Source organism: Acanthochromis polyacanthus, chromosome 7, assembly GCF_021347895.1.
Source record: "Acanthochromis polyacanthus isolate Apoly-LR-REF ecotype Palm Island chromosome 7, KAUST_Apoly_ChrSc, whole genome shotgun sequence".
In the NCBI taxonomy this organism is placed as follows: domain Eukaryota; kingdom Metazoa; phylum Chordata; class Actinopteri; family Pomacentridae; genus Acanthochromis; species Acanthochromis polyacanthus.
In genome coordinates, this window is record NC_067119.1 from 25,339,401 (window position 1) to 25,366,984 (window position 27,584).

Genomic DNA, 27,584 nt, shown 5'->3' on the forward strand with positions numbered 1-27,584 from the left:
TTCATCACTTTTCCTCTCCAGGGAGAAAGAGGAAGGAGAGAGAGAGAGAAAGAGAGAGAGAGAGAATTGAAAACACAAGGAGAATTTTGCAGAGAGTTAGACTTCCAGGGTTAGAGGATCTTTCTGTTGCATGACCTTTTCATTACCTAAAAGCAGCAAGAGTGGGAGGTTGTGGAGCTCTTCTCATCTTCGTGCATGCTGTGTTGGCTCCAGTGATGAGAAGGTCCCAACAGCAGTGAGACCCTCAACACTTTCTCTCTCCCCCTCTTCCTCAACCTCTGAGCTACACTCACTGCTCTCCTCTGGATTATTGCTTTTTTGCTGAAGAAGTCTCTGGAGGATTGAAAGAAGAAGGAATTGCACAAAGGATTAATTACTTTTTAATATTTTTTTGGAACTGAAGGTGGTTTTCTTCATCATCTGGCCTGTATGAGATTTTCTTGAGCTGGAATAATGTCTTTGTGCTGGAGTAGAAGCTCCTGGTTTTCACTGGTGTTTGCTGTTGCTCTGGTTGTTCTTACTGCTGGTAATGCTGGACCGAACCAGGAACGGAGGCAGGCTCAGTCGTCCTCCTGCTTTGGAGGCTTTGATCTCTACTTTGTTTTGGACAAGTGAGTTACCTGACACACTTTGCCTGGCACTGTTACAGCGAAAGCATGAATAGGATGGTTTCTGTTGACATATGAAAGCTGTTTATGTTAATATATGTGCCAAACATTAGATGATGTAACAGACTGAATGAATGGAATCAAGAGTGACTCTATTATTCCACTAACTTGTTTCATGTTGGTGGCCTTTAAAGGGTACCATGACCAAATGCTATATGCATAATGTATACAAATGCATACAGAAATATGCATCATCTTATGCTGTTCTTCTTCCAGCAAAACTCATCCTGTCTGCCAAACTATTTTTATGACGTCACCACCAGTTCTGCCCTCATTATGCTTCTGCTGTCATGTCATGCAGGAAAATGTTTGGATTGATGGTGCAATGCTCTGACAGGGCCTAATCTACATTTCAGCATGTCATATGTCTACAGAGGGTAATGATTAGTGGTGTGTTAGGAGATCTCTCATTCATGAGTCAAACACAGGATGCGCAGGCTGCAAGCGCTGCTGTTGACTGCTGGTGTTCATCTCTCTATTATATGCCGTGTGGACATTGTTTTTAATGGCAGAATCTCCCATCAGTTAAATAATCAAAATACTTTCTGCATCATTATGTTTCCTCATCCGTTTAGATCTTTGTTGAAGTTTGAAGTTTATTAATGGAATGCCCCTTGAGATGTAGCATCTCGTTTTCAAGGGGGTCCATAAACACATACATATATAAACACAATTTACAATGACATACATAAGTGCACACATTTACACATAAAGACACATACCCACACACACACACACATGTTTGTACTTCTATCTTAGTGAGGACATCCATAGGCGTAATGCATTTCCTAGGGCCTTACCCTAACCTTAACCATCACAACTGATTGCCTAAACTTAATCCTTACCCTAACCCTAACCAAACCTCAATTCATACCTGTTCTCTAAAAACAACTCTTCACCCTCAAACATGGCTGTTTCAAAGTGAGGACCGGCCAAAATGTCCTCACTTTGTAAAAATGTCCTCACTTTGATAGTTAAATGCAGAAAATGGTACTCACCATGTAGCAAGTACAAGAACACACACACCCACACACACACACACACACACACACACACACACACACACACACACACACACACACACACACACACACACACACACACACACACACACACACAGGACAGACATGCTCCATTGTTCCCTCACCCCACAATCCTCAATGAATTCTAAAACAGGTGCCACCAACTCGGTACCAATGAGGCCAGATAGCCTTTTAGAGATGTGTTTGTTTCTTTCTTTGTCATGGTCTGTGTATCTTAAATGGGAGCTAAGATGTTTGACCTCCCAAAATGAGAGGTTATTTGGATACATTAGAGTTGATTTAGAAATTATTTCTATGTTTATCTAACCTGGTTATCTTTGTGCTTTCTTTCAGCAATGCAACATGGAGACCTGACTTAACCCACCTCTTTGTTTGCAGTGTTTGCTTGATAGAATTAATCGATTCTTTTTTTGATGCTGCATGATATGGCTTTTAGTTTATTATAGTTTTTGAAGTTATCTGGAGGGAATAGATGATGCATTTGTCAGTAAACCTTTAATTATCGTGCTCTACATATGTAGGTAAGCAAGTAGTGAGCAGTCTCATTCATCAAAGCTAGACTCAATTAAGACTTGCAGGCAAACAACTTTATATTGTGCACAAATAAGCATACACTTCCCTTAGCACTGAGATTTCACTTACCCGGGCTGTTGCATTTGGACTCCAACAGAGGACCTACTTTATGACATTTGTGTTTTGTAAGTCTGGCTTAAAACTATTTGTTTTTGCCGTAAGCCAAAATGCTTGCCAATTAGGTCAAGCTCGAAGTTATCCAACTCATTAAACTCATCATTTTTCTTATTTGAAGGATGTGATTGGATTTCTGTGTAGCTCCACTGTTTACAGAGTTCCCACCTCCAGAGATGGAGATATATTTTCCAGTTGTCCTAAAGTACATGTCAGTGCCAACTGACAGACCCACTGCTACTTCTCAGAGGAAAAATTAGGCAATTCTGTGTACTACAGAGTAATTGATAGTGTTAGCCATGTTTTAACTATGCAGGTTTATATGTGACCTGACAGCATTTATTGTTTGGCATTAGTGCACTGAATTAGCTTCTCTTATTTTCTTTACTGTCTTTTCTCCAGGCGGGACCTTATATTTCCTCTTAGTAGTGATGCCCTCCACCTGCCCTTACTGTCCTCTGGCACTATCTGCCTGATCTCTGTTCTCCTCTTCTCTCTCTTCTCCATGTCTGCACTGCCTTTCTCCATTTGGTCCAGATGTTCCAGCGTTTCAGCCTGCTGGCTGGGCTGTTTGTGCTGGGACTTGTGTCATGGTAACAATGGAAAAATGGAGTTTGGGGATTGAGGGATGCCGTACAAAAACACAGTTTAAATGAAAGACATTTTGACAAGAATCAGCAGTGACACAGACCAAAGGTGTAAAAGCTCAGAAACCGTTCATGTTATAAAGCAGATATTGTAACTGTGTACTGATACTGATACCGGGAGTTAAATAATTAGACAGATAACTGCACTGACAAGCTTCTCTCCCACGTCTAAAGCTCTTTTATCTGTATTTCCTTGCAACAACATGAAAGGATACAGCCAACTTTGTGAGAACTTAGAAGTAAGGGAACAGAGTGCAAGATGATTAACATCCAAACTGACCTAGTTGTGATTACACAGCTGGTTGCATGAAGGGCCGATTCGACACTACACAGGAATAATTAGAGGTACATTATGACGATTTCGGCAGTAATCTGAAGAGTACAAGATCTCTCCCAGTCCTTGAAGTAAACCAGCTGGCCTGCCAAAAGCATTTGGTCATACAGAAATAATCTTTGGACTCTTTCTGTTCAGCTGTTCCCTTTATACGCAGTTTACTCCATGCATGGATTGCAGAACAGGCCTACTGAGCACCATAGATAGTATATAAAAGATGGTGCATCCAGGTCTGAAGTGAGAAGACAATGTGAAAGACATTTAAACCTGCATGTTTTCCAGTGACCAGCAGGGGGCGAATCCTCTAGTTGCCAAAAGAAGTCGAATACTGTGGAAATCTATGAGAAAATGACTCTAATTCTCACTTGATTTATTACCAGAGTAAACATTATTCTCTTGGATGGACGGTCACAGATCGCTAGTTTAAAGTCTGCTCCAATGCACCATGATGTTATTTTTGTAAATTGTGGTTCTATTTAGATTAAAATACACCAGCTAGTTCTCAGTCAGATCCAGCCCTCGCTTGTCATGTCTGGTTTCGACAAGAAACTACAAACAGGTGCAATACGACTACAAAAACTGATCCCAACGAGATGTACAACTAAAACAAAAGAGACATAAACAACCAAAAAGAGACAAATCACTGATTCAAAGAGACATAAAATGATTGTAAAGACACATAAAATGACTACAAACAACATGGCTGCATCCCTTGTGGTTGTTTTGTCTTTAAGGATGCGAGTCTTGCAACTGTCAAATGTGGTGGAGGTGGTAAACATCACTGTCAGAGATGAGGTTATGTAGTTCAGATGCATAGCAGTGGTTAAAAACAGAAAAGTTCACATGAATCTGTCTTTTCCCTTCTCAGATCTGGGAGTGTGCAGAACCACTGGACTGAAATCTACCACTTTGTAGAACATCTAGCTCATAAATTCATAAGGTAAAAACATTACAGCTGTGTAATATCAAGTGTCTGTGGGAACACAGGTACAACAAAACCATTACTGATCTAACAGAGTGTACTTTTCTCTCTACCTCACCCCAGCCCACAGTTGCGGATGTCCTTCATTGTGTTCTCCACTGAGGGACGGATCTTAATGAGCCTGACAGAAGACAGGTGGGTGCAGATCCCCCAAAACTGGTTTTAATCCTGCAGCCTTTCTATCATCCAACTGAAAGGAATGAGTGTAAAACCAGATTTGGACAGAGGTCGCATACAGTTATGATCCATGATTTTTATGACCACAAAGAGATTCCAGATAGATACTTTCCCTTGCTGTGATCTGTCCGTAGTGTCATCGGTCTGGACAAATACTTAATCATGTGGTTGTCGACACATTGTGGAGAGTTTGTGCATCTATCTTTCCTGAGCTTGTCACTGTTTTAGTGCTTCCTTCATATCTTATTCTGGAAGGGCTCATTTCCTTTCTATCTGCATAATAGTGTCTTGAGCCAATATACACCAACACTGTTTCAGATTGTCCATCAGTTACATATTGCTTGTATTTTCTGACAATACTGCCCGTATGGAAACTATTATTCTGCTGCCACGCCTCACAGTGTCTGGGTTTTATTCATGAGAATGTTCACAAATGAGTCTGACAAAATAAATTTTTCAATTAGACTAGATTATCAACTATCGGATTACTTTGTCCTCTGTATGTCTGTTTAGGGAACGCATTCGTAACGGTCTGGAGGAGCTCCAGAGGGTTCTTCCAGGAGGAGACACTTTCATGCATGAGGGCATCCTGAGGGTGAGCGGCCTTCATATCCAGCTCTAAACTGGCAACGACTCTGGCTCCGAAACAAACACTACACAGGCCAGAGCATAACTGACTGTTGTATGCACACTGAGTAGACAGATCACTGTTTCAATCCAGCTTCTCTTTTTTCACAGGCGAGTGAGCAAATATACTATGGAAACACTGAAGGTACGTATTACTGTTCTTTGGTCAGACAGGCAAACAGGTACATTTTTCCAGTGTAGGGTGAGCCAAAACTTTGAATACTTGCATTTAATTAGTGGTTCACAATTTCTAGGACACGTAAGTGGGTCACAAGGTCCACGCGAGATGCTCACAAGAATATTAAAAGTTAGGGGGAAGCACTCCAACATATTTCAGCTGCATCAAATTGCATTTTTGTTTTTCCACGTTTGAAAAACTGGACGCATTTACCGCCGCAGGCCTTCAAATTATTGGACTTTACAAAGCAGAACACATTCTTTGCTCACAGCTCAAGGAAATAACCTTCAATGAAGGGCTTTGGTTTAATTTGATGTGTGCCACAAGCCAGAAGTGATGGTTTAAATGCATTTCCTCTTTATCTTGGACTTACCTTCACAATGGCTTAAAATCAACCTGTTTCTATTTGGAAAAGGATGGATTTGTGTAGATAATGTGTGGTTTAGTTTACAATAAATATTAAAAAACAAGCTGTGAGCTGTTATACTGATTAGATTTTGCATCACATAACTACAAAATATCTTGAATATTGCAATGAAGGATGTGACATGGAAGTAAAACTGCAGCAGGGTTGACCAAATTGTTTGTGTCTGCAGGTTATCGCACCGCCAGCGTTATCATAGCTCTGACGGATGGAGAGCTGCACGAGGATCTTTTCTACTATGCTGAGAGAGAGGTGAGAGACAAAGAGAGGCTAAATGGGTCACACAAATTACAACCAGGTGAAACGTGACTGAACACGTGATGGACCAGATGAAAGCTGCCACTCTATACATCCGCACTTTGATCTGCTTCTTTTTGTCGGCAGAAACGGGGTCAGAGCATCTGTCAGACTGACACATCTAAACCCAGTCTTTCTCCTCACATCTGCAGTGGGTTCTAATGATTTATCAGCTCCTCAGACCACTCAGAGTGTCAAAATGTCAGGCTTCATTCAGCTATTTTTGCCCTCAGACACATGTTGACAGCAGGGATGAAGCTAGGCTGATTTTCCTAGTAGCTGGACATGTTCTTCTTGGAAGACGTGGGCGGTCTTAGCTTGTCACTCGGTGTCAACACAAAGGCATCACTGACTGTAAAAGAAGCATCAGGCTTATGTATTCTACTTGGCATTCAGGCATCTGTGGGACTTTTCTATTGTCATATGACGTCTGAATGACATTATTTAATTGGAACATGGTGTTGCCCAACTTCTTGTAAAACTTAGACAAACAGGCCCGTTTTGGCTATGTTTTGATGATGTTGTGAAATCCAGAGGTATAATTGAACCCAGGTGTTGAGCGTCTTCCTGTTTTTGCTGTGAATCTGTGTGCATACCTGGCAGGCCAACCGCTCCCGAAGTCTGGGTGCTTCAGTTTACTGCGTGGGGGTGAAGGACTTCAATGAAACACAGGTGTGTGTTTTTAAGTTTAAGTCAAACCCTCATAAAATCAGAGCTTTACAGTGAAATGTGTATTGTACATTTTAAAATTTGGAAATCAGAACTGTAGCTTGAAAATACTGAAACCATAAGTCTTGAAGGATTTAATGGCACAGACTTTTGCGTGTTTTAGATTACATTAAGTCACAATTTGACCCAGTTTAAACATTCCGTCACTGTCTGTTCTCTCTTATATTATTTCAAACTATTTATACAACCTCCAGACAAACAGCCTGCCAACGAGGTTCCAAGACTTCTGAAGTATTTTAGCAAGTTAAATGTTCTAACAAGGACATGAAATGTGTTTTAATTGATGCAGCATTAAGTGTTTGGTAGCCTAATAACTGCAGTGTGTCAAAACCTGTTTTCCTTCATTGTTTGGTGTAAAAACTGTTTTAATGTACCCTCTAAAATAAGGAAATTAGGTAATTTGGTAATTGTGTTCACATAAACTATGCTAGTTTAATATGTCCTACAAACTTAACCAATTACAAGTCTGGTCAGACAGTTGTAAAGAAGTTTCAGATGACATCTCAGCAACTAGAGAATGACTGAATAGAAGTGTTGGATGATTACGTGCACAGTTGTAATTTGTGATTGTAATAATTTGCTTCCTCTCTAGCTGGCAAAGATTGCTGACAGCAAAGACCACGTCTTCCCTGTAAATGACGGATTTGAGGCTTTGCAAGGGGTCATTGATTCGGTAAGTGTTTAATTTCTATCCACACACATTTTATTCAACACAGATGCTGATTATATGGCCATTAATACCAGTTATAATCAGGACTTATAGCTAAATGAAAGGTACAAGGAAATTACTTTGCTTTAATGGACTTCATGTAATCTCTCCCATCGCATATCCTTTAATCTCTCAACACACTGATCAAGTAGAATACAGGGAAGAAGGTAAAATAGGTTTAAATCATGCTAAGTCATTCCATTCATGCAGTCTGGCCAGAAGTCCAGGAAAACCTGCTGTGACTTTACTGCTTTTGATCAGGGCGACTTCATCGGGCCAAACATGATCAAAGTATGTGCTGCGTCTCCTAACCTCAGTGGTGTTCACTCAAAAATGTGTATTTGCAAGCTTGAGAAATGAAAAACAGTTTGTTGTGAAGGCGCTGCTGTCACTGGGATACGAGGTCTGTGGAGCCCAGATAAAGGTCAGGCAGCTGACTGTCATCTGGAGCAGATTAGTAGCAAGCTGTAAACTGTCGGCTCTTTCTCACGTGAGTGGGGCAATGGGTCATGAATCAGTCTCCTACAAGTTCAGAGATACAGTAGGTATGTTCCTGAACAGCAGCAGATTCATAGAGCAGTACATTTGCAGAAGAAAAATTAGAGTAGCTTTAAGTGGCAAAAGATTATGCGATGACCACATAAAGATCGACTGCAGTTAAAACTGGCCATTGAAATGGTAAAAAAATGAGCTGCCATGACAGACAGACGCTCAAACTGTGAGGCATAAGATGGACAGCACCAAACTATTCCATCAGGAAACACAAACCATGATGCTTTTCTCATCATCTCCTCAGATCCTTAAGAAGTCCTGTATCGAGATCTTGGCAGCGGAGCCCTCCAGTATCTGTGCAGGAGGTACGATAAACAAGATTTACCTCCCGTTCATCTTCCTCAGGCCACTCAAAGAAGGAAATCAGACAGTTACATATCTTAACTGATGCACCGTCATTTGTGGAGGTTCTTTTCCACATGGGTCTTCTCATTATTATAGGTGCCAAAAACTCAATTCTGCAGCTAAAAAAAAGCAAAAGAAATAAAGCAAAATCACCCATTTTTTTCTTGAAAAATACAATACTTTCATTTTCTTCCTCTTGTATTAAAATCCTTTATGTTGAGCAAAGGTAACCCTTCCATTTGCCAAACAAACTGTAAACTTGAGCTTGAATGTGGCCAAATACTAAAATGACTATAAGGTAATGTTAAGAACACAGAGCAATTTATATTTTACTATTTATAAGGGTTTCGTATGAACAAATATCACTATTTAGTTGGCATTATTTTACTGTTTAAATCTTTATTCACCCATAAAGTCAGTGCATATTCCAATCAAGTTTTAAGACAAACAAGACGCACAATTATAATGTTGCTTAAAACTGTAAAATCAAGCTTGACAACAACAGACATTGGACAAAAATAAAACTTATTAAAACAACCAAGAACTGCATTAAAGAAAATTCACTGAGGAAAAGCAATTGTGTTAATTAAGTTACATTTTTTGTTTGTTTTGTTTAAAATCAAAGCTTTGAACTGGGTGCAAAAAAGGAGAAGACTGTCCAACCAAGTTCAGATCAAATTCTATAGAGTTGTCGTATAGATGACCAAAAATCATAACTTTTGTTGGTAAGAGAAAGAATATCAGTATCAATAATCAATATGTGTTTGACAGACTTCTGCAGTGACTTCACTCACAAGGTTGATTAGACCTCAGAGAGGTCAAACTCCCTGTTAAGAGGGTCGCTGCATCCAAAATACTGTCAAGACTAGACACAAATGTAGAGAATATGAAACTCCACTGTCTTTAATAATATTCCTGTGCTGACAGGGGTTCCATCAGGGGTTGACTAATGTTTTGCAGCTGAGGTCACAGAAAAGTAATGTATCATTTTCTGTGGTGAAAGAGTCATTATCAGTTTAACAAGTTTATCTTCTGATTGGGAAAAAATCATGTATCACAGTATCAAGTTGAACCCTTTGACGTGCAGTGTGGGTCAGGAGGTAACCATTTTCCATTGGATTTGTGGCACTTTTGACCCATGTTGCACATCAAAGAGTTAAAAACAGAACATTAGGGCTAATATTGACATTATATCATTTGGTCACAATATTTCAGTCCAGTAAATCATAGCAGATTGTTTTATACAGACACTGTTGTAAGGATGTATTTGCACAGGGCATGTGTTGTGTTTCTATAGTTGGATGCAATTAACAAAAATCAGCAATAGGGCTGCAGAAAGTGTTGTAAAATGTAGACTCATGTTTCATAAAGCCCAAGATCACATTCTCAAGTATATTGTTCACAACCCAAAGACAAAGATATTCAGTTTACTGTCATAGAGGAGTAAAGAAACCAGGAAATATTTCAATTTATTAAGCTGGAGTTATCTAAAGAAAAAAAAGAACAACCTCAAATTGCTTAACTTGTTGTCAATAATAGGCTATTAATTTATTAGTTGACTGCTAGTTGATTAATTGTTGCATGCTGCATGTTGACTATTCAAGTTTTGCTGGCAACAAAGTCTCTCTGAAGACATTCAGCACTATAACATGGCAATAATGGTGGTGAAGTTGTTCCATATTAGAGTGATACAGAACTCTTACTTTGGACCCAAAGAACACAAAATTACCTGGTTTATTATAAGCTATTTTTAACTGTTGTGCTTTCATACTATATGTGCTTTTCTTCTCGTCCTTAGAGTCCTTCCAGGTGGTGGTGAAAGGAAATGGATTCCTCCACGCGCGAAACGTCGACAAAGTCTTGTGCAGCTTTCGAATCAACGACACCTTAACTAAGAGTGAGTGAAACATCACTGTCACGTGGAACACTGTTGTCCCTGATTCACTACATGCACCGTTTCTGCACATCAGCATTTTGTACGAGCACACACGGACTCGGAGCATCAAGTTTACGACTAAGTTCATTTACAGGAAAAGCAGCTGGAATAAACAGTGGAGTGAGCAGGCCATTATAAAGACATCTCAGTTACACATAGCCGAGTTTCCCAAAAATCAAACACCAAGTCATCTGCACAGCTGGAGTCCTCTGTGATTAAATAAACTGCTGCGCCGATCTTACGGGTATCGTGGCCTTTTTAAAAACAACACATTGCGTAATTTCACAGCCTGGAAAAAAGCCAGAATCAAGAGATAAAGGGGAGAAGTACCACACACAAGGCAGAGAGACACAAAAACAGCCCTTAAGGATACAACCAGTTTCCACCAGAGGCTTTACAAGCAGCTTACTGTAACCACTTCCTCTGCGAGCCACAGTAGCTGCAGGAGGGGCTGCTCTAATTACAAAGGAAGATACTCACCAGCATTGGTGCACAAATAAAATGTTTGCTGCCCTGAAGTAAAAATGATAAACAGACGAGTTCCTTTTTAAGTTGATGTTCGGATGTCCTCGTGTCTCAGTAATTTGGACCCTCATTTACCTTTTTTTATCTTTAAAGTGAGATTCTGTCCATGGATCTGACATGAATGTTTTCTATCTTCATCATGTTTTTTTTTTAAACCACATTCATTTACTGAATGTACACATGCATAAAACACATCTGTTATGTGTGCAAACCACTGAGAAGACTTTCTTCACTTTCATGTCGGTTGCTTTGTTAACATTCAGCACAAGCAGTTTGCCTTTTAAATCTAATTCCTGTAAAGTATGAAAGATTGTCTTAGTATTAATTAAATGTTTTATGTTTTCTCTGAATCATAATCATTTCTGCGTGATACGACTTCCAACTCCCTTGAAACTGCGGACATGGAAGCAATTTGAGTAAAATCATCTCCTTATGTCAATCCCATTATACTTGTACTCTCCTCCTCCTCATTCATTCACTTCTCTGGATTGTTTACACACAATCTCCTGGAATTTGTTTGCTTCACATCAGGGGCACGCTTTAAATGAAAAATAATTAGGCCATATTTAGTTCGCCAGGAGATAAATGTATGATGGTACATAAGGAAAACCATTTCTCGGATGATACATTCTCTCTTGCCCTCCATGACTCCGCTGCTCCAGCCTTCTATTTTGCACATTTTGAAAATATGGCAGAATTGTATAAAAGGAAAGCAGCAATATGCAAGTACATGTGTTAAGCAGATGAAACAGTGTTTGAGTTTATGTCTCCAGGAAAAAGTAGCAGCAGCTACAGTCAGGCGCGCTGGGTTTTGGCAGGTCCTGTCCTGAGCTGCTCATTGTTTTTGGGACAGATGTTGCAGTGGACAGCTGTGTGAATACTGGGAGACAAGAGTTGAAGAATGTTTGTATATGCTTTTCAACTATCTGGCCAAAAGTTGAGAGATGAGAGGATCCATACAATTTTCTTGTCTGTGTGATGAGTACGAAGCTCGGCTGGAAAAAGGGGGGAAAAGCGAGTTAAAGATAACAAGATCCACCTATATGAGCAGCTTCAGAGCTTACTAACATGTCATCAAGATGTTTGTTTAAACCGTACAAAAAAGTGTAAAATGGAGGTTTGTTTCTGGTCAACAATATGTGTGAACAACTTATACAATCAGGATTTGACATTTATTTGCTGTTTGTTATGTGATTGAACAGCAAAAGATGTGACATGAGATATTAGTTTGCTTTCGAGCTTCTGCTAGGCAGACTCTTGTTACTTCTGGACAGAGCCAGGCTAGTCGTTTCTGTTTGTTTCCAGTTTTTATGCTAAGCTAGCAAAGCTACGCTAACCATCTCCTCAATATTTTACCATAAAGACATACTAGTGGTATCAAACTTCACATCTTGCTCTTGGCATGAAAGTTAACAGGGGTATTTTCCAAATAACGGAAATGTTGTTTCGAAAACTATACTGGCAAAAGTCTGCTGACGTCAGCCAATCAAACCAAGGCAGCTGTTTTCCCAGAATCTCCTGTATAATGACGACTATCATAAAGACAGCACAACGGTCGTCATCCTCAGCAATAATTCCAAATAATTTAGCAGTTTAAGCTGAACTCTGGACATTTGTCTGCACCTCACAGTAAAACATGACCTCTTTCTGTGCCTGGGGAGTAAACAGTCCAATAAAACATCATGATGTGGACTTATGGATGTTTGCCAGCATCTTTATCCTTGAGGGGCTTGAACAGTGGAAACCTACAGACTGCAACGAATCAGGTCCCATCACTTTGTCCTCTGCTTCAACAGTACAAGGCTATTCTGAGTGCAAGGTGGGGGAAGAGATGAATTCTGCTATCTGGCCCAGTTTATATTGGCGTGGAGCTGTGTTTGGCAGCACTGACCTCCCCTCCCCTCTGTCCTCCATTGTGTTGCAAAAAAAAAAAAAAAGAGCAGCCGCGTGTGTTGATTTCCTCAGTTCTGGGGTATGCTCTGAGCCTGCCAGGATAAGCAGACAGGCTTGGGCGACGATGCTTGTTGGAGCCACTTTTCTAACAGCCAGCTGGACAAGGCAAGGACCTAGATTTTGTCTGAAAAACAACAAAAGAAAAATGTGGTGAAAAGGTTTGCATTGGGCTTTTCTGTGAGGGATGCAGATGTCTTCAGATGGTGGACAACAAAGCACTTGTTTTGCAGAAACGCTCCTCTCAGACATCTCGTTAATTGAGTTACAGTGAAAGATGTGACGTCATTGAACTTCTATAAACATGTGCACGGTTTCCTCTCCGTTACCGTCCAACATTTATTGACCTGAAATGAAGTCATGTGGCTTCATTCAGTCAACAGACTGATCCTGCTGTGATCAGGCTAAACAGTGACATAATCTGAAAGGTGATTTGAGAATGATTTATGGGTAAAACCTACTGATTCAGGAGCTTTGGATGCCTGTTAACCACAAGGCTAGTCTGAAAAGTTTGGCTGGGGCTGTTTCTCATGACCTCTTTCTCCTTTGCAGTGGTGAAGCCTTTGATTGTAGAAGATACATATCTGCTCTGTCCTGCACCGGTGCTCCAAGATGAGGGGATGTAAGTCGTAAAACGTATTTAAATAAAACTCAGGTTTCATATGACACCATCTCCTTTGAGACTTTTTTTCTTTTTCTATTCCAGGACAGCAAATCTTTACGTCAGCATGAACGAAGGCCTCAGTTTCATCTCCAGTTCGGTCACTATTACCACAGTGAGCTGTGTGAGTAGACAAAAATGTAGCAGCATTTAGCTTGGAAGCTTTTCTTATGAGGGTGCCGCGGTGCATTCCAAACACACAAACAGCAGTCAACAACAGATAGCAAACAAGAGGAAACAATCCAATTTTAAGATGTCTAAATGATGGATGCAAATTAATTCAAGAACTTCAGCATCAGCAGAATCACCGTCTTGAAGTACGACTCAAAGCTTTAAGCCCTGAGAAGTGGTTTACATCTATTGCTCCACACATTCAGACAGTCTGTGTTGACGTGTCTCTGTTCCAGTCTGATGGGACCATCCTGGCCATCGCTCTACTCATCCTGATGCTGCTCCTGATCTTGGCTCTGCTCTGGTGGTTCTGGCCTCTCTGCTGCACTGTGGTGAGTTCCCTAAAGCACAAATGCATTAATAACACGCTCACATTCCGTTTTCCAGATTCTGGTCCACCCTCGTCACACTTTAGATGGCTTCATACACTTTTAGACTATTGCAAACCACAAGACAGAGAGAAATGCTTTTTTTCAGGTCTATCATGCCAAGCTAACGCCCTCCTAAGGCATCTTATTAACCTCAACAGCACTCACATGGTGAGAAGGTTAGCATCTGTGAGTCAATAAGGGCACACAGCCTCCTCCATGCAGCTGAATTTAGTCCACACCCAGGAGAGGTCAAGGCCAACAGGTAAATGTATGCTGCTGTGGAAATAATTTGTGTTTCCAGAGGTCACAGGAGCTGACCTCTGGGTTTCACCTCTCAATACTCCTTCTGTATATTCACTGGAGGACTTTTTAAAATTTTTCCATCAAAAAAGGCTCTGAATAATCTGAGTGAGGTGGAAATAAAAACTCACATGGCCTGAATGTTTTGGGTTGATGTCTTTGTTACTATGAGATTTCTCTAGAAGTAAGATAACTCACCTGAAGTAAAATGCCTCATAATAAGCGTTTTTATGCACGACATCTGCTCTGGATACAGTAAAACGAGGAAATGCTTTTGGAAAAAACACGTCTGTGCCATTATTTAGACAGCGATCAAACTTCCAGCATTGCAATATTTCAACAAACTCTCCTGGTACCAGCCATCCTCTGTCAAAATCTGCATTTCTCCTTTCAAATAAAGAGCATGGTGGGTCTTCAAAATCGACTCCAATGTTTCCAGCGCTGGAAACAGGAAAGTTGGGATCTGCCAGTGAGAGATGTCAGCTTTTACAACATGGCTTTCTCCCCTTGCGCCTTTTTCTGTTCTTGTCCATTTATTTGCAAATTCAAGCCTGCGCAGCAAGTGTGTTTAGGAAAGCGAGTCTAGGTTACCATGGGGAATCATTTGGTGTTCCAGGATTTGGAGAAGCATGCAGGAAAATTACAAATAAGAATCAGAATCCCTTGATTTGCCAAAAGCATTTAGTTTAGCAGAAACTTTCTGCATTGCACTGGTGACAGCTCATGCGGCAACAAATGGAGGCAAAAGGGCACAAGGGGAAAGTGCACGGCACAGGTTAAAGTGTTGATTATTTAAAAATGTGCAGTCAAACAGTGTTGCTGCTGTAAAAGATGCTCTGGAAATAAGGCTAAATGGATGAAGAGTTTGCATCAGATAAACAAGAAAAGTCGGAAAAGCAAAACAGTTTATCGATAGGATTGCTCCAAAAGAACTTGAGAACACATAATACAGTATTTATAAGCCTGTTGCTCTTCCCTGCTCTTAATCAACAACCTCAGACCCAAAAATCTGGATAGCAGATTTCTAGGTCAGCGCATTTCTCTTGTAAGTAGTGAAGACTAAGAGGAAAAAACAATTCCTCAGCCATGTGTTGTTGTGTAACCATCGTGTTGCACATAGAGAACACATTGCTCTGACATGCGGAATATATAAAAATACCTTTTGATACATGTGTTTGTGACTTCTGTCATCGTCTGATGTAAAACAAGTCTTTCCTTTTTTCCTCCTTCTCATGAACTTTTTTTTATTTTTTTCCACAGATCATCCATGAGCCCCCACCACCGGCTGTGGAGGAGAGTTCGGTAGGAGCTGCTCCGTCTCCTCCTCCTATCTGTTTCTAACGACACATAAAACAGAGCTCTTGATTTAAGATTTTGACAGCTGCCAATGTTTAGGTTGTGTAATTGTTCAGTTTACTTTGACAGTTTAAACCTCAATGGCCATTCGGCATCGTTCACTCACCGCCTGGCTGAAAACTCTCATCTTGCTTTGCAGTTCATTGAATATGATGCGAGTTAACGCCCTGTTAGAATAACAATGCAATCCTGACTTTTACAGTTTTTCCCCCTTTTGCCTTGATTTAAAGAGAACAGCATTTCTGTCCAAGCCTTCATCTCTCTTTTTCTACTCCCTAATAACCTCATAAATGACATTTTACATATATTTGCTGAACACAAATCTAATGAGCAAACTCACGTGATTGAAATACATTTTGACAATCCAAAAACAAAATGCAGTATTAGCAAGTTAACATGCGACACTGGGACATATTAGGCTGCATTTATTTGCATCAAATCAAACTGAGAATTAAGTTTAACTGGTGAATTTATTGGAAAAACAGACTCTAGTGACAGCCGTGGCCTTAAAGACAACTTTCAGCCTTCATTACGGTTTCCTCTGACATACTGGTAGATTATGAGTCAGACAGGGTGTATTAAAGAGCTGAAACATCACAAGTTCAGCCAGTGGGCTTTGTAATTTTCTCTGATCTCACAACCAGAGCAGAAGGGACAAAAACTAGGGCTGGGGTTGGATTAGGGAGGGCAGACGAGGAGGTATTTTCCTGAGATGAATTGCCTGGTGACCACCAAGAGAGTATTTATATGAGCTAGCTTATAGGTTTCCATTTGATCCTTTTATTTAAAAAAAACAGAGAAATCCTCCTTTTGTTCCACTTGTAAAGATTAATTCACTTTTTTTTATTGTTGAATGGATCATTAATAGCCAAATGAAACCTGCTTTGTGTTGCTCTGCTGCAGGATGATGAGGACTTTGAGGCACCTAAAAAGAAATGGCCGACTGTAGATGCCTCCTACTACGGAGGAAGAGGAGTAGGGGGAATCAAAAGGATGGAGGTACGACCTAATGAATCTCAACTGCAGATTTACCACTGAGGTTGTTGTAAACATCTGTAATTAAAGATCATTTTCCAGTGAAGGAAAACAGTATGTGGCGGTAGAATAAACTGATGACTCTCCTCTTCATCATCAGGTCCGCTGGGGTGAGAAAGGCTCCACTGAGGAAGGAGCAAAGCTGGAAAAGGCCAAAAATGCCAAAGTAAAGATGCCTGAGCAGGAGTATGTGTTGGCCCCCACTCGGGTTCTCAACAATGGCATGCACAAACCCCCCGGACCGCGCAAGTGGTACTCACCCATCAAGGTACCAGAGCCGGGAGGAGACTGTCTGGAGAGTGTGTTTGGTCTGCAGATGCATTGTTTGTGCACTGCTGATGTAGGAATTATTGCTTTCAACATAACAAAAATTAGAAACGTTGGAGGATTTGCGAGATATTTGTTCAAGACGTCTGTAAATATAGCTCAGCTTACAGTTAATTTATTAGAGCATTCTTGATTGTTTAATAGCTCTGCAGGGAGAAAATGCTTTTTTCCAGCTTTTAGCATGTGTGGGGCATAAAGTACAACATCTGAGACAAATTACCCCATGCTAATCTGGCTGAGGATATGTGAGTAGTAGTATTATTAAGATGTCGTAGTGAACGTGGCACGAGATGTGTTAAGGTAATAACGCTTGGGCGACCGCGGGCACACGGCCACTCCCTCCGGGGACAGCATGGGGTTAAAGGACTCATTCTGAAGCCTTCCCAGTCAGCAGGGGATTGCTAATAGAAACCAGACTGCTGCTGGACTGACCTCCAGAGAGAAAGGCTGCGCAGCCAGAAGTTTTGTGAGGAAAAACAGCTGCATTTTCTGCTCTTATCCTGAAAATATTTGCTGTTTTTAAAAACTATGAGGAGTGAACTGACACCATTTCAGTTAGCCACTTGTCACTGAAATATCTGCAGGAATGAGACTGCACTGGTTGTTTTATTGCAGCTGGAGCAAAGAGGTGTGGAGCATGGAACAGTGTTTTTAAATGATTGTAAAAGAAAACAAGTTGACTCAAGAAGGTTGTTTTTTTTCCTTAAGAATCTAAGAAATGACCTCCCTCAAGAATCTAAATCTGTGTAGAAGTAACATGTTGGTGCGTTCTCTGTTTCCACAGAGCAAACTGGATGCATTATGGGTGCTTTTAAGAAAAGGCTACGACCGTGTGTCTGTGATGAGACCTCATCCAGGTGACAAGGTAAGAAAAACACCGAAGCTACGCTGGTAGGCATTTAACATGCATCAGTAATTCGCCTTTATTTCATGAGCTGACGTAAGGGTTTGGCTGAGTGTTAGCATTTGGCAACTGAGGATTAGTACTGGGAATTTTATGTCTGAAAATGTTGAGAAAATGGACCAGCTGTAAGCAATGAAGCGTGCACAGAGAGACTCATGGGAAAGCTTGCGGTGAGGTGGGATTTAGACAGCAGCGTCTGGCTACAGCGATCTGCAATGTAAAGATATCTGGTGAAGTCATTATAAAAAGGCAAATATAATTCCTCAAAGGCCGGCTGCAGCAGACGGTAACAGTGAGATGACCTCTACAGTTGGCAGCTGACATGTAGTCTGAGACTGTGGGATCTACAAGTGGTGAGAAACGAAGGCAAAGGGCATTCTGTATATGATAATCCCTCATCACCAGAGTTTATGTAATGCTTCATACTTTTCTGAAAACGGTATCACTGCCATGCCATTACCTCACAGTTAGAAACAAAAAAATGTAAATCCACTCCACTATCTTGCCAACTGTAAATTGCAACAAGCATTTAGCATTACTTAAGGATTACTTTAGTGTTTTTTATAATCTGCAACATTTTAAATGAGTTTCAGTTGTGAACCAACCCAGGCAGTGCAGCTCAAAGAAAGTCCTCTATATAAGGTCTATGGAAGATCTGCTCCCATTGTTTTCAGAGGCCTGTATTGGCTGGCACACAGCTGTGTTGAAACTTGGAAGAATATACAGCTAAAATTGTAATATGAAATTATGCTCATGTGGCCATGACTTAGGGCTGAGATCATCTGAAGCTCTGATGATGCACAGACAGAATATGAGGAGCAGAGATTCCAGGGATGAAAAGCGATTTCTCTGAAACTTATTGTGAAGACACCAGTTACAGTATGTCAGGCTGGTACTGCGGAAAGATGCATACAATTATGTGCTTATCTGATGACGCAACCATAAAAATCTGATTATTTCATTTAGTGTATGCTCTGTATCACAACAGATGATATATGACACAGTATGTTGTAAAACGCTGACAAAATGCAAAAAAAGAAAGAAAAAATGAAGAGAAGAACATTTTTAGGGGTTTGTTTCAAAGTGGACAAATTTACAACACATCTCACTAATTGTAAATCAGATATAATAGCAACAGACTTAAAACTAATGAAACAGATACAAGGCAAAATAATTTGTAGCTACAACAAATACAATATTATTAACTATGTAATGAAAAGCAAATCGACATGCATACTTATGCACATATACATATGTATGTACACTACCGTTTAAAGGTTGGGGTCACCCAGATTATTTCATGTTTTCCATGAAAACTCACACTTTTATTCATGTGCTAACAAAATTTCACAAGGGTTTTCTAATCATCAATTAGCCTTTCAACACCATTAGCTAACACAATGTAGCATTAGAACACAGGAGTGATGGTTGCTGGAAACGTTCCTCTGTACCCCTATGTAGGTATTCCATGAAAAATCAGCCGTTTCCAGCTAGAATAGTCATTTACCACAATAACAATGTTGTCTTCATTGAAAAAAAAACTGTTTTTCTTTCAAAAATAAGGACATTTCTAAGTGACCTCAAACTTTTGAACGGTAGTGTATATATGTATGCATGTATGTATATGTTTGTATATGCATATTATATTCAATAGAAATAATTGATAAACATACTTGATTTAGGAGTCATGCTCTTTATTAAATTTAAAATCTAATCTAATACAGCATGGTAACTACGACAAATAATCAGCAGTAATGTTTCAATGACATAAATTGTACTAAACTGGCTACAACAAACAGAAATTACAAAACTAAATTACAAGAATTATTTTTGTTATGCTATGACATAAGCTTTGTATCTTTTCAGACTGATACAACCAACCCTTGTTTATTTATCAGTCATGGCCACTTTTTCTTGCCCCCAACTAACATGCAGTGCAGTGAGCAGTGCTCACTGAGGAAATGTGAGGATGAGAAGCTACATATGGAGCCAACAGCTGATTAATCCACCGGAACAAATCTTTGAGGGGAATTAGCTCACCTTAAAGGACTTGTATACAGTGGGTTATTTTCCATGTTTTCCTGTGCAGTATACAGCAAACACACCAGTCTGTAATTAGAAATGTCTTCCTCACTATAAAAGCATTTCATTAGCTCACTGGAAAAAGAAGGGGAAAAAAATATTGGTTTTAGTTTCCTTGAGCTGTAAACAGCCTTGTTCTTGTTGCAATTAGGGGTGTCTTGTCAAAGCCTTGTTTTTTTATAAGTTTCCATAAATGAAAGCAAAGAGTCGAGTTTCTGTATAGCGCCATATATTTTTGACCTTGAAAAGACTAGTGGGTTTTCAGAGTGTCGTCAGAATCAAACAAACATTTTTCTTCCATACTGATTGTGACTTTAGCTGTAACTATGACACAGTGCAAGAGCCTAAGAGATATGAGGATCCATATTATAGAGGGTCTGCTGGGAACTAATGGATCAAACATACAGCAGGTTAGGTGTTCTTTAGCCATCCAAATGTATGACATGCATTATTTTGCTTGGTTTTGTCTTTTTTCCCCCAGAGCTGTCATTCCTTATCGGTCCACTGCAGCTCCTCGGTCCATTCAGCAGCTGCTCCAGGGGTGTAGTTTGTTTCTGGAATACGATAGTCTCTCTCGCATGACCTCACTTCGGTTTGGACGAGGAGAAGTGATGGCAGGTTACCTTGTCAAGCTGAGCAGTCACATAGTTGCTCAAAACTAAAGCTGCGACTGAGAATTACAGCGCACTTCGAGGGCTGCTGATGTTAAAACACATGTCATACAGCTGTGTGCGAACAATAGGAAATGGCTTTTGAGAGCGAGAGCCACAGTATCATCTGCTGCAGTCATCAGTCCGTGCAATTTGTAAGAGAAATCAGCAAGGGACATTTTTATATCTTCGACTAATTCAGCTGTCAGAGCATAGAAAGTGTGCGTTTTGTCAAAGGGCCTCATTTTTCAAGCTGCAAAGAATGAGGTTAGTATGTTTGAAGAGGGAAAATGAGAGCACAAGAGTTAAATTATATAAAGGCCGATACTGTCTACCAGAGGTCTGGGAGTTTCAGGGTTCTGTGCAGTATTTTAGCTGCTCCCAGGATGTTAGACTTGAATCTACTGGAGTGACTCTCCCAGTGTGGGGGTCACAGCTCCTACTGCTTCTTTTACCACTGAGACCACTGCATATTTCACCTTCCACATCTGGTCCAGCTGTTTCTTTGATACTGCTTGATGCTTCTCATGCTCCTTCTTCCAGATATTACTGTCAGATAAAATTGTCACATCAATCACAACTATGGCAGATGTGACAAGTCAGTGGCTTGACAAAATAATGCTAGCAGCAGCTCCAATCTTTGCTCGACCAAAATATTCCTCTTACTGTGCGATCGCTGAATGTGTTGTTTTTGGGGATTTGTCTCCTCTGCATTCCAATGGGGGAGGCCAAGACAGAAAAGAGAAAAAATGGACTCTAAATCAAAATCATCTCAGTAGGTTGTCCCTTTTTCACTGTTTCTTAATTAGAAATGCTGTATGTTCACAAATATGATGCCTATTGTGTTTGTCAGAAGTGAACAGAAATATAAAGGCAGCATTCAAGTGGTCTTCTTCTGTCATTTATGTTAAATTTAGCCCGATCATGTGGTGACGAATTCTCAACTACTGAGTTCCCCTTCCTGTTCAGGCGTGGCTTTAGATTACAATGATCAGACAATGTGATCAGCACTCACACTACTTCTTTGACCAGTGACAGTAAAAGACTACCGTAAAATGCAGCTGTGTTCAGAAAGCATGGTTTGACAGACGATCAGCCACATGATGCTCTGGATGGATGTGTCCAACAACATCATCATGCTCCCCAAAATATCCGTCAGCTTCACCAAACAATCCAGGATGAGATTGTTTGGTGAAGGAACTCTTGGGAGAGCATTCTACAAGTCAGAATCATCCTCCCTTTTGACTCTGTGTGTGAGAGATGTGTGACTTGTCGCAGATACTGACTTTCAGTTTGTGGTTTATGACCCCAACTGTCCACCTGCCCATTATCTGTCTTAAGCCTGATGCTGGGCCAACCACAGGAATTTTCATTTAACTGGTGTCAGCACAAATCTACATCTATTCCTTGATAATGTATGAAATACAGTTATCAGAGTCCACTTTAATTTGGGACAAATATTCTAGTCAAGTTAACCTTTTGATGCACAAAATGTGTCAAAAGTGACCCAAATCCAATGGAAAATGAGTATCTCCTGACCCACACCGTACTTTAAAAGGTTAATGTTAGGACTGCACAGTGGTTAGCACTGTCACCTTGCAGCTAGAAGAACCCTGGTTTGCATCCCAGCCTGGGTTCTGTCTGCGTGGAGTTTGCATGTTCTCCCTGTGCAGGCGTGGGCTTCCTCCTTAAACATGCTGAGGTTTATTAATAATTGTCCCTAGGTGTGAATGTTTGTCTCTATGTGTAACCCTGTGATAGACTGGTGACCTGTTCAGGGTATCCCCTGCCATCACTCTAAGTCAGCTGGGATAGACTCCAGCACCCCTGTGATCTAAATGAGGATTAAGTGGTGTATAGATAATGAATGAATGGATGGAAGTTACTGTTAGTTAATAGACCCTGTTATGATCCAGCATCTAGGGGGTAGCTGGATGTAACAAAAATAACCAGGATGTTGTTGGTTTAGGTGAAGGGATTCCTTGGTGGCAAAGGAACATAAAAACAGAGGTTTTGCAGTTTTATGAATGCATGGAAGTTAGCCTCAGCTTTGTAGTTCGATTTTTTTTTAAAAAGCTGGTGCTTCGAGTGTATAGCTACCAGAATGAGCCAGACTATTTACACACGTGGACAAAATTGTTGGTACCCCTCAGTTAAAGAAGGAAAAACCCACAATTCTCACTGAAATCACTTGAAACTCACAAAAGTAACAATAAATAAAAAATTTTGAAAATTAAATATTCAAAAACAGCCATTACTTTTGAATTGTTGATTAACATAATTATTTTAAAAAACAAACTAATGAAACAGGCCTGGACAAAAATGATGGTACCTCTATAAAAGATTGAAAACTATTTGACCAGAGTGACATGATTAACTCAGGTGTGTCATTTAATTGACATCACAGGTGTTTCCAAACTCATAATCAGTCAGTCTGCCTATTTAAAGGGAGACAAGTAGTCATCCTGCTGTTTGGTGAAAAGGTGTGTACCACACTGAACATGGACAACAGAAAGCGAAGGAGAGAATTGTCCCAGGACATCTGAAAAAAAATGATACACAAACATCTTAAAGGTAAAGGCTATAAGACCATCTCTAAACAGCTTGAAGTTCCTGTGACAACAGTGGCTCATATTATTCAGAAGTTCAAGACCCACGGGACAGTAGCCAACCTCCCTGGACGTGGCCGCAAGAGGAAAATTGATGACAAATTGAACAGATGGATCGTTGGAATTGTATCCAAAGAGCCCAGAGCAACCTCCAAAGAAATTAAAGGTGAACTCCAAGGCCAAGGTACATCAGTGTCAGATCGCACCATTCGTCGTTGTTTGAGCCAAAGTGGACTTCATGGGAGACGACCAAGGAGGACACCACTGCTGAAAAAAACTCATAAAAAAGCCAGACTGGAATTTGCAAAAATGCATGTTGACAAGCCACAAAGCTTCTGGGAGAATGTCCTTTGGACAGATGAGACCAAACTGGAGCTTTTTGGTAAGGCACATCAACTCTATGTTCATAGACTCAAAAACCAAGCATACGAAGAAAAGAACACTGTCCCTACGGTGAAACATGGAGGAGGCTCAGTAATGTTTTGGGGCTGCTTTGCTGCATCTGGCACAGGGTGTCTTGAAAGTGTGCAAGGTACGATGAAATCTGAAGACTATCAAGGCATTCTGGAGAGAAATGTGCTGCCTAGTGTCAGAAAGCTTGGTCTCAGTCGCAGGTCATGGGTCTTCCAACAGGACAACGATCCAAAACACACAGCCAAAAACACCCAAGAATGGCTGAGAGAAAAGCGTTGGACTATTCTAAAGTGGCCTTCTATGAGCCCAGATCTGAATCCCATTGAACATATGTGGAAGGAGCTGAAACATGCCATTTGGAGAAGACACCCATCAAACCTGAGACAACTGGAGCTGTTTGCTCATGAGGAGTGGGCCAAAATACCTGTTGACAGCTGCAGAACGCTCACTGACAAATACAGAAATCGTTTAATTGCAGTGATTGCCTCAAAAGGTTGTGCAACAAAATATTAAGTTATGGGTACCATCATTTTTGTCCAGCCCTATTTCATTAGTTTGTTTTTTAAAATAATTATGTTAATCAACAATTCAAAAGTGATGGCTGATTTTGATTATTTAATTTTCAATAAATTTTTATTTATTGTTACTTTTGTGAGTTTCAAGTGATTTCAGTGAGAATTGTGGGTTTTTCCTTCTTTAACTGAGGGGTACCAACAATTTTGTCCACGTGTGTACTGTCTGTTCAATGCTTCTGGAACGTGGTTCTCTAGTTCCATTTAGAACATTTGTGAACCTGACAAACATGTTACCCAAGTCTGTATATGCTTTATGTGATATGAGCTCTTTTTAGAACTTGTTCAAGGGTTTTTTGTTTCATAGCACAGGTTAAGATTTGGGCTTGTTACAGTAGGTAAATGGATTATAATGTAAATATATATATATATATATATATATATATATATATATATATATATATATATATATATTAGCTTGAAATGGGTTAATTGTGACATGAATACAGACAAGGAATAATATGTTAACAGAACAATGAACTGTTGAAGACAAGACCCTGGAAATGCAGAAACACTTCCTTTACTGTCTGCTAAAATACTTAAATGTCTCAATTCTCAGTCTGTGGCAAGTCCACTGTTTTCTGCCAGTGATATCTGTCTGTTTTTCATTTTCAGGGCAGATGCATGAACTTCACCCGCACTAAATCTCCCCCTCCTCGCTACCCACACAACCATCACACATCTCCCATCTACAACCCCTCCAGCAAGAACCCACCTGCCCCCCAGGGCACCCTCCCACCGACCCCCAGCAGCCCTCTATCAACTCAGTCGTTTTCCTTCTCCACCCTTCCATCGCTGCCTCCGACGCCTTCCCCCACTTCTACCACTCCTTCACCTCCCATCACTCCTCCCCCTTACACGCCACCTCCCAACCGGGCTCTTCCTCCGACCACCCTGTACATACCTGCTGCACCGGAGCTCCCGCCAACCCCTCCGCCGTGCGCCTCCCCAACCGGCCCGCTGCCTCCTCCCCCACAGGGACCTCCTCCCGGGCGAGCCCCTCCACCCGCCCGCCCGCCGCCCCGGCCCAGCCTGTAGAGCTCTGGCAGGAGACAGGAGAGCATCACACAGGATTGGAAACGGAAACGCAGAGTCTTACCAGCGTTCATAAACATCCTTGATTGCACCTGCTAGCGAGGATATGTGAGTGCCTTGTGCCACGCTCAGTGGGCTGTGGACTTTCTGCCTTGTGAAGAGGAGCAGCGAGGGGCTTGTTTTCAGCTATTTGTCTACAGGGACTTTTGTACACATTTAGCCCAACAGTGCAATTGCTTGGATGCTTGAATTACAGAGACACTCCCTATAAATGAGGCCATGCAGGTCAGCTCAAAAACATTTGCCTCCATGGTCCTCAGAGGTGCTGCAGGCCCTGTTGCCCCCTCCATGAACACCCCAGATTGGATGAATCCTGACCAAGAAGAGGAACAATAAGCTCATACTAATGCCTCCGTACTTATGGCCAACACAGGGAGCACCGCTGTGGTCAAAATGGTCATGACACTAAAACATGTGCCTGTCTAATATTTCTATTTGTCCTAAAAAAGAGATCAGAGACTCAAACATTCCCACACAGCAGATTTAGGATGATTGTTTTGACCGTTTTCAATTCTTGAATGTTGAGCAACTGCATGCAATAGTGCTTGAGTCAGCATTTTTTTCCTTTTTTAAGTAACATTTGTACTTGTTTTATACAAATTAAATACTTTTTTATTTGTATTTTTTTTATTGTCGTGTAGACTACAGTCTTTGAGTTTTAATGTTAAAGTTAGGAAGATGATCATGAAACAGCAATGCAACATATCCGAACCTCTTTTGTTCATTTTTTTTATGATACTCAAGCAGCCCAGTGTGAGTCATAGCTGGTCTGGTTTTTGTGCTCATCAAAATAAACAATAAATTGGGATTTACAAGACACCATTAGCTCTATTGCTATAACTGAGCTGACCAAGATGACTGCAATCACAGCTGTAATTAGCATAGCATGTATCAAGATGTGGAGGAATGTGTCCAAATCAGGGAAAAGCTTTGCACACCGTCTTGCTCGTCCACCCACGGCTTCTAGCAAAGTTTTATGTAAATAATATAACCATGCGTGTTCAGATATTTGTGTGTCTGTGTGTGTCAGGAAGAACGTGAGAGTCTAGTCTACTATCACAGCATCAGTTTTATCACCTTGGACAAAATTTGCTGTTTTGTTTTTTTGCAGAAAATGTTTTCAATTCCTCGGAGCGTGGATCATGATCAAAGCTGTTTCATGTGTCATTAATAAGAAGCTGCTCTTTGAAGATGATCAGATGAGTCCCGGCGGAATGAAAAGCAGATTTCAAGGCCGTGTTTAGCAATCAGATAAGCGGCGAGAGAAAAGAGTCTAAATGCCAGAATTGAAACGACAGTATGTAACCTTCCATCGGTACAGCATCGAGACACCTTTTTCTGCTTAATTCAAAATGCAAGTAAACAATTTAAGCGTATAAAACTCGACTCTGTCTTTCTGTGCTTATCTACAGATACAATTACTGACTTGTAAATCAGCTGGATTTATTTGCTGGCGAGGTGAAATCAGCCACTAAGCCATTTGTTTGTTGTCTAGGCTTTCGTCAAGAACCTGTAAAGACTTTAATGACTGCCTTAAGTCACTTTTATCCACTATGGTCCCCCTTTAAGACTCTCCCGCATGCCATTTGTCATATAGTAACTTAAGATACAGCAAAGTTTATTCCTGTTCTGTTTTCCTTTACTTAGACTGCTGACATTGCCACTGGGATCAATGGGTTCACACAGCAAAGTGGCTGTTTGCAAAACGCACAGAGCACCTCACTCTCTCTCTCTTATAGGAAAAAAGGAAAAAGAATAGAGAGTGCATGGCTTACTAATTCCAGATGTCCATAATGTTGCATTATGTCACATGCACGAATGGAGTGAGCGGGCTTGGAAAATATTAGACACAATCTAATCCTTAGGAAATGTGGACAGGCTGCTGGAAAGGCGCACTGGTGCTGATTGTTCGTGACATAATTTAGGGACGAGGGAGAGGACGGAGCTGAATAACCAGCTATGGTTTTGCTTTAATTCCTTTTTTTGGTTTTTTGAAGCTAACAATGTGCACGGGCATTTAATATTGGGCTGTTTCCAGTGGCTTTCCCATGTCAGACAAACTCAGTGCAAGACGTCTTGGCTCTGTTGCCAGCTTTTGTTTTCACATTACAGCACAGATGTCTAACATATATAAACACTGCATCACAGATTACTGTTACGCAGACATATAAAAAGTTCAGCAACAAGAAGCTCTAGTAAATCACTTTTGGGTGGTTCTCATAAGCCC

The 27,584-nt window shown here is 40.7% G+C and overlaps 1 protein-coding gene across 3 annotated transcripts; it reads left to right on the forward strand.

The window, feature by feature from the left end:
* LOC110955056 (anthrax toxin receptor 1-like) lies at window positions 1-26,743 on the forward strand. 3 transcript variants are annotated; one of them, XM_051950627.1, is made up of 19 exons: window positions 499-611; window positions 2,936-2,991; window positions 4,248-4,319; window positions 4,425-4,496; window positions 5,052-5,133; window positions 5,277-5,310; window positions 5,940-6,019; window positions 6,668-6,736; window positions 7,386-7,466; window positions 8,299-8,359; window positions 10,198-10,296; window positions 13,363-13,432; window positions 13,517-13,595; window positions 13,879-13,974; window positions 15,574-15,615; window positions 16,573-16,668; window positions 16,805-16,972; window positions 17,816-17,896; window positions 24,878-26,743. In XM_051950627.1, exons 4-19 carry the CDS (start codon window positions 4,438-4,440, stop codon window positions 25,298-25,300), a joined length of 1,620 nt encoding a protein of 539 aa, XP_051806587.1. In that variant the 5' UTR covers window positions 499-611; window positions 2,936-2,991; window positions 4,248-4,319; window positions 4,425-4,437; the 3' UTR covers window positions 25,301-26,743. The 3 variants fall into 3 exon arrangements, with proteins under 3 accessions (XP_022055578.2, XP_051806586.1, XP_051806587.1); XM_022199886.2 differs by lacking the exon at window positions 2,936-2,991 and having other exon boundaries at window positions 1-611; XM_051950626.1 differs by having other exon boundaries at window positions 496-2,991.
* Window positions 26,744-27,584: the final 841 nt, after the last annotated feature.

Coding starts and splice junctions, on each gene's coding strand:
- LOC110955056 (XM_022199886.2), top strand. CDS start 454: ATGTCTTTGTGCTGGAGTAGAAGCTCCTGGTTTTCACTGGTGTTTGCT. Junction 4,497..5,051: donor ATGAGCCTGACAGAAGACAG/GTGGGTGCAGAT, acceptor ATGTCTGTTTAG/GGAACGCATTCGTAACGGTC. Junction 5,134..5,276: donor TGCATGAGGGCATCCTGAGG/GTGAGCGGCCTT, acceptor CTTTTTTCACAG/GCGAGTGAGCAAATATACTA.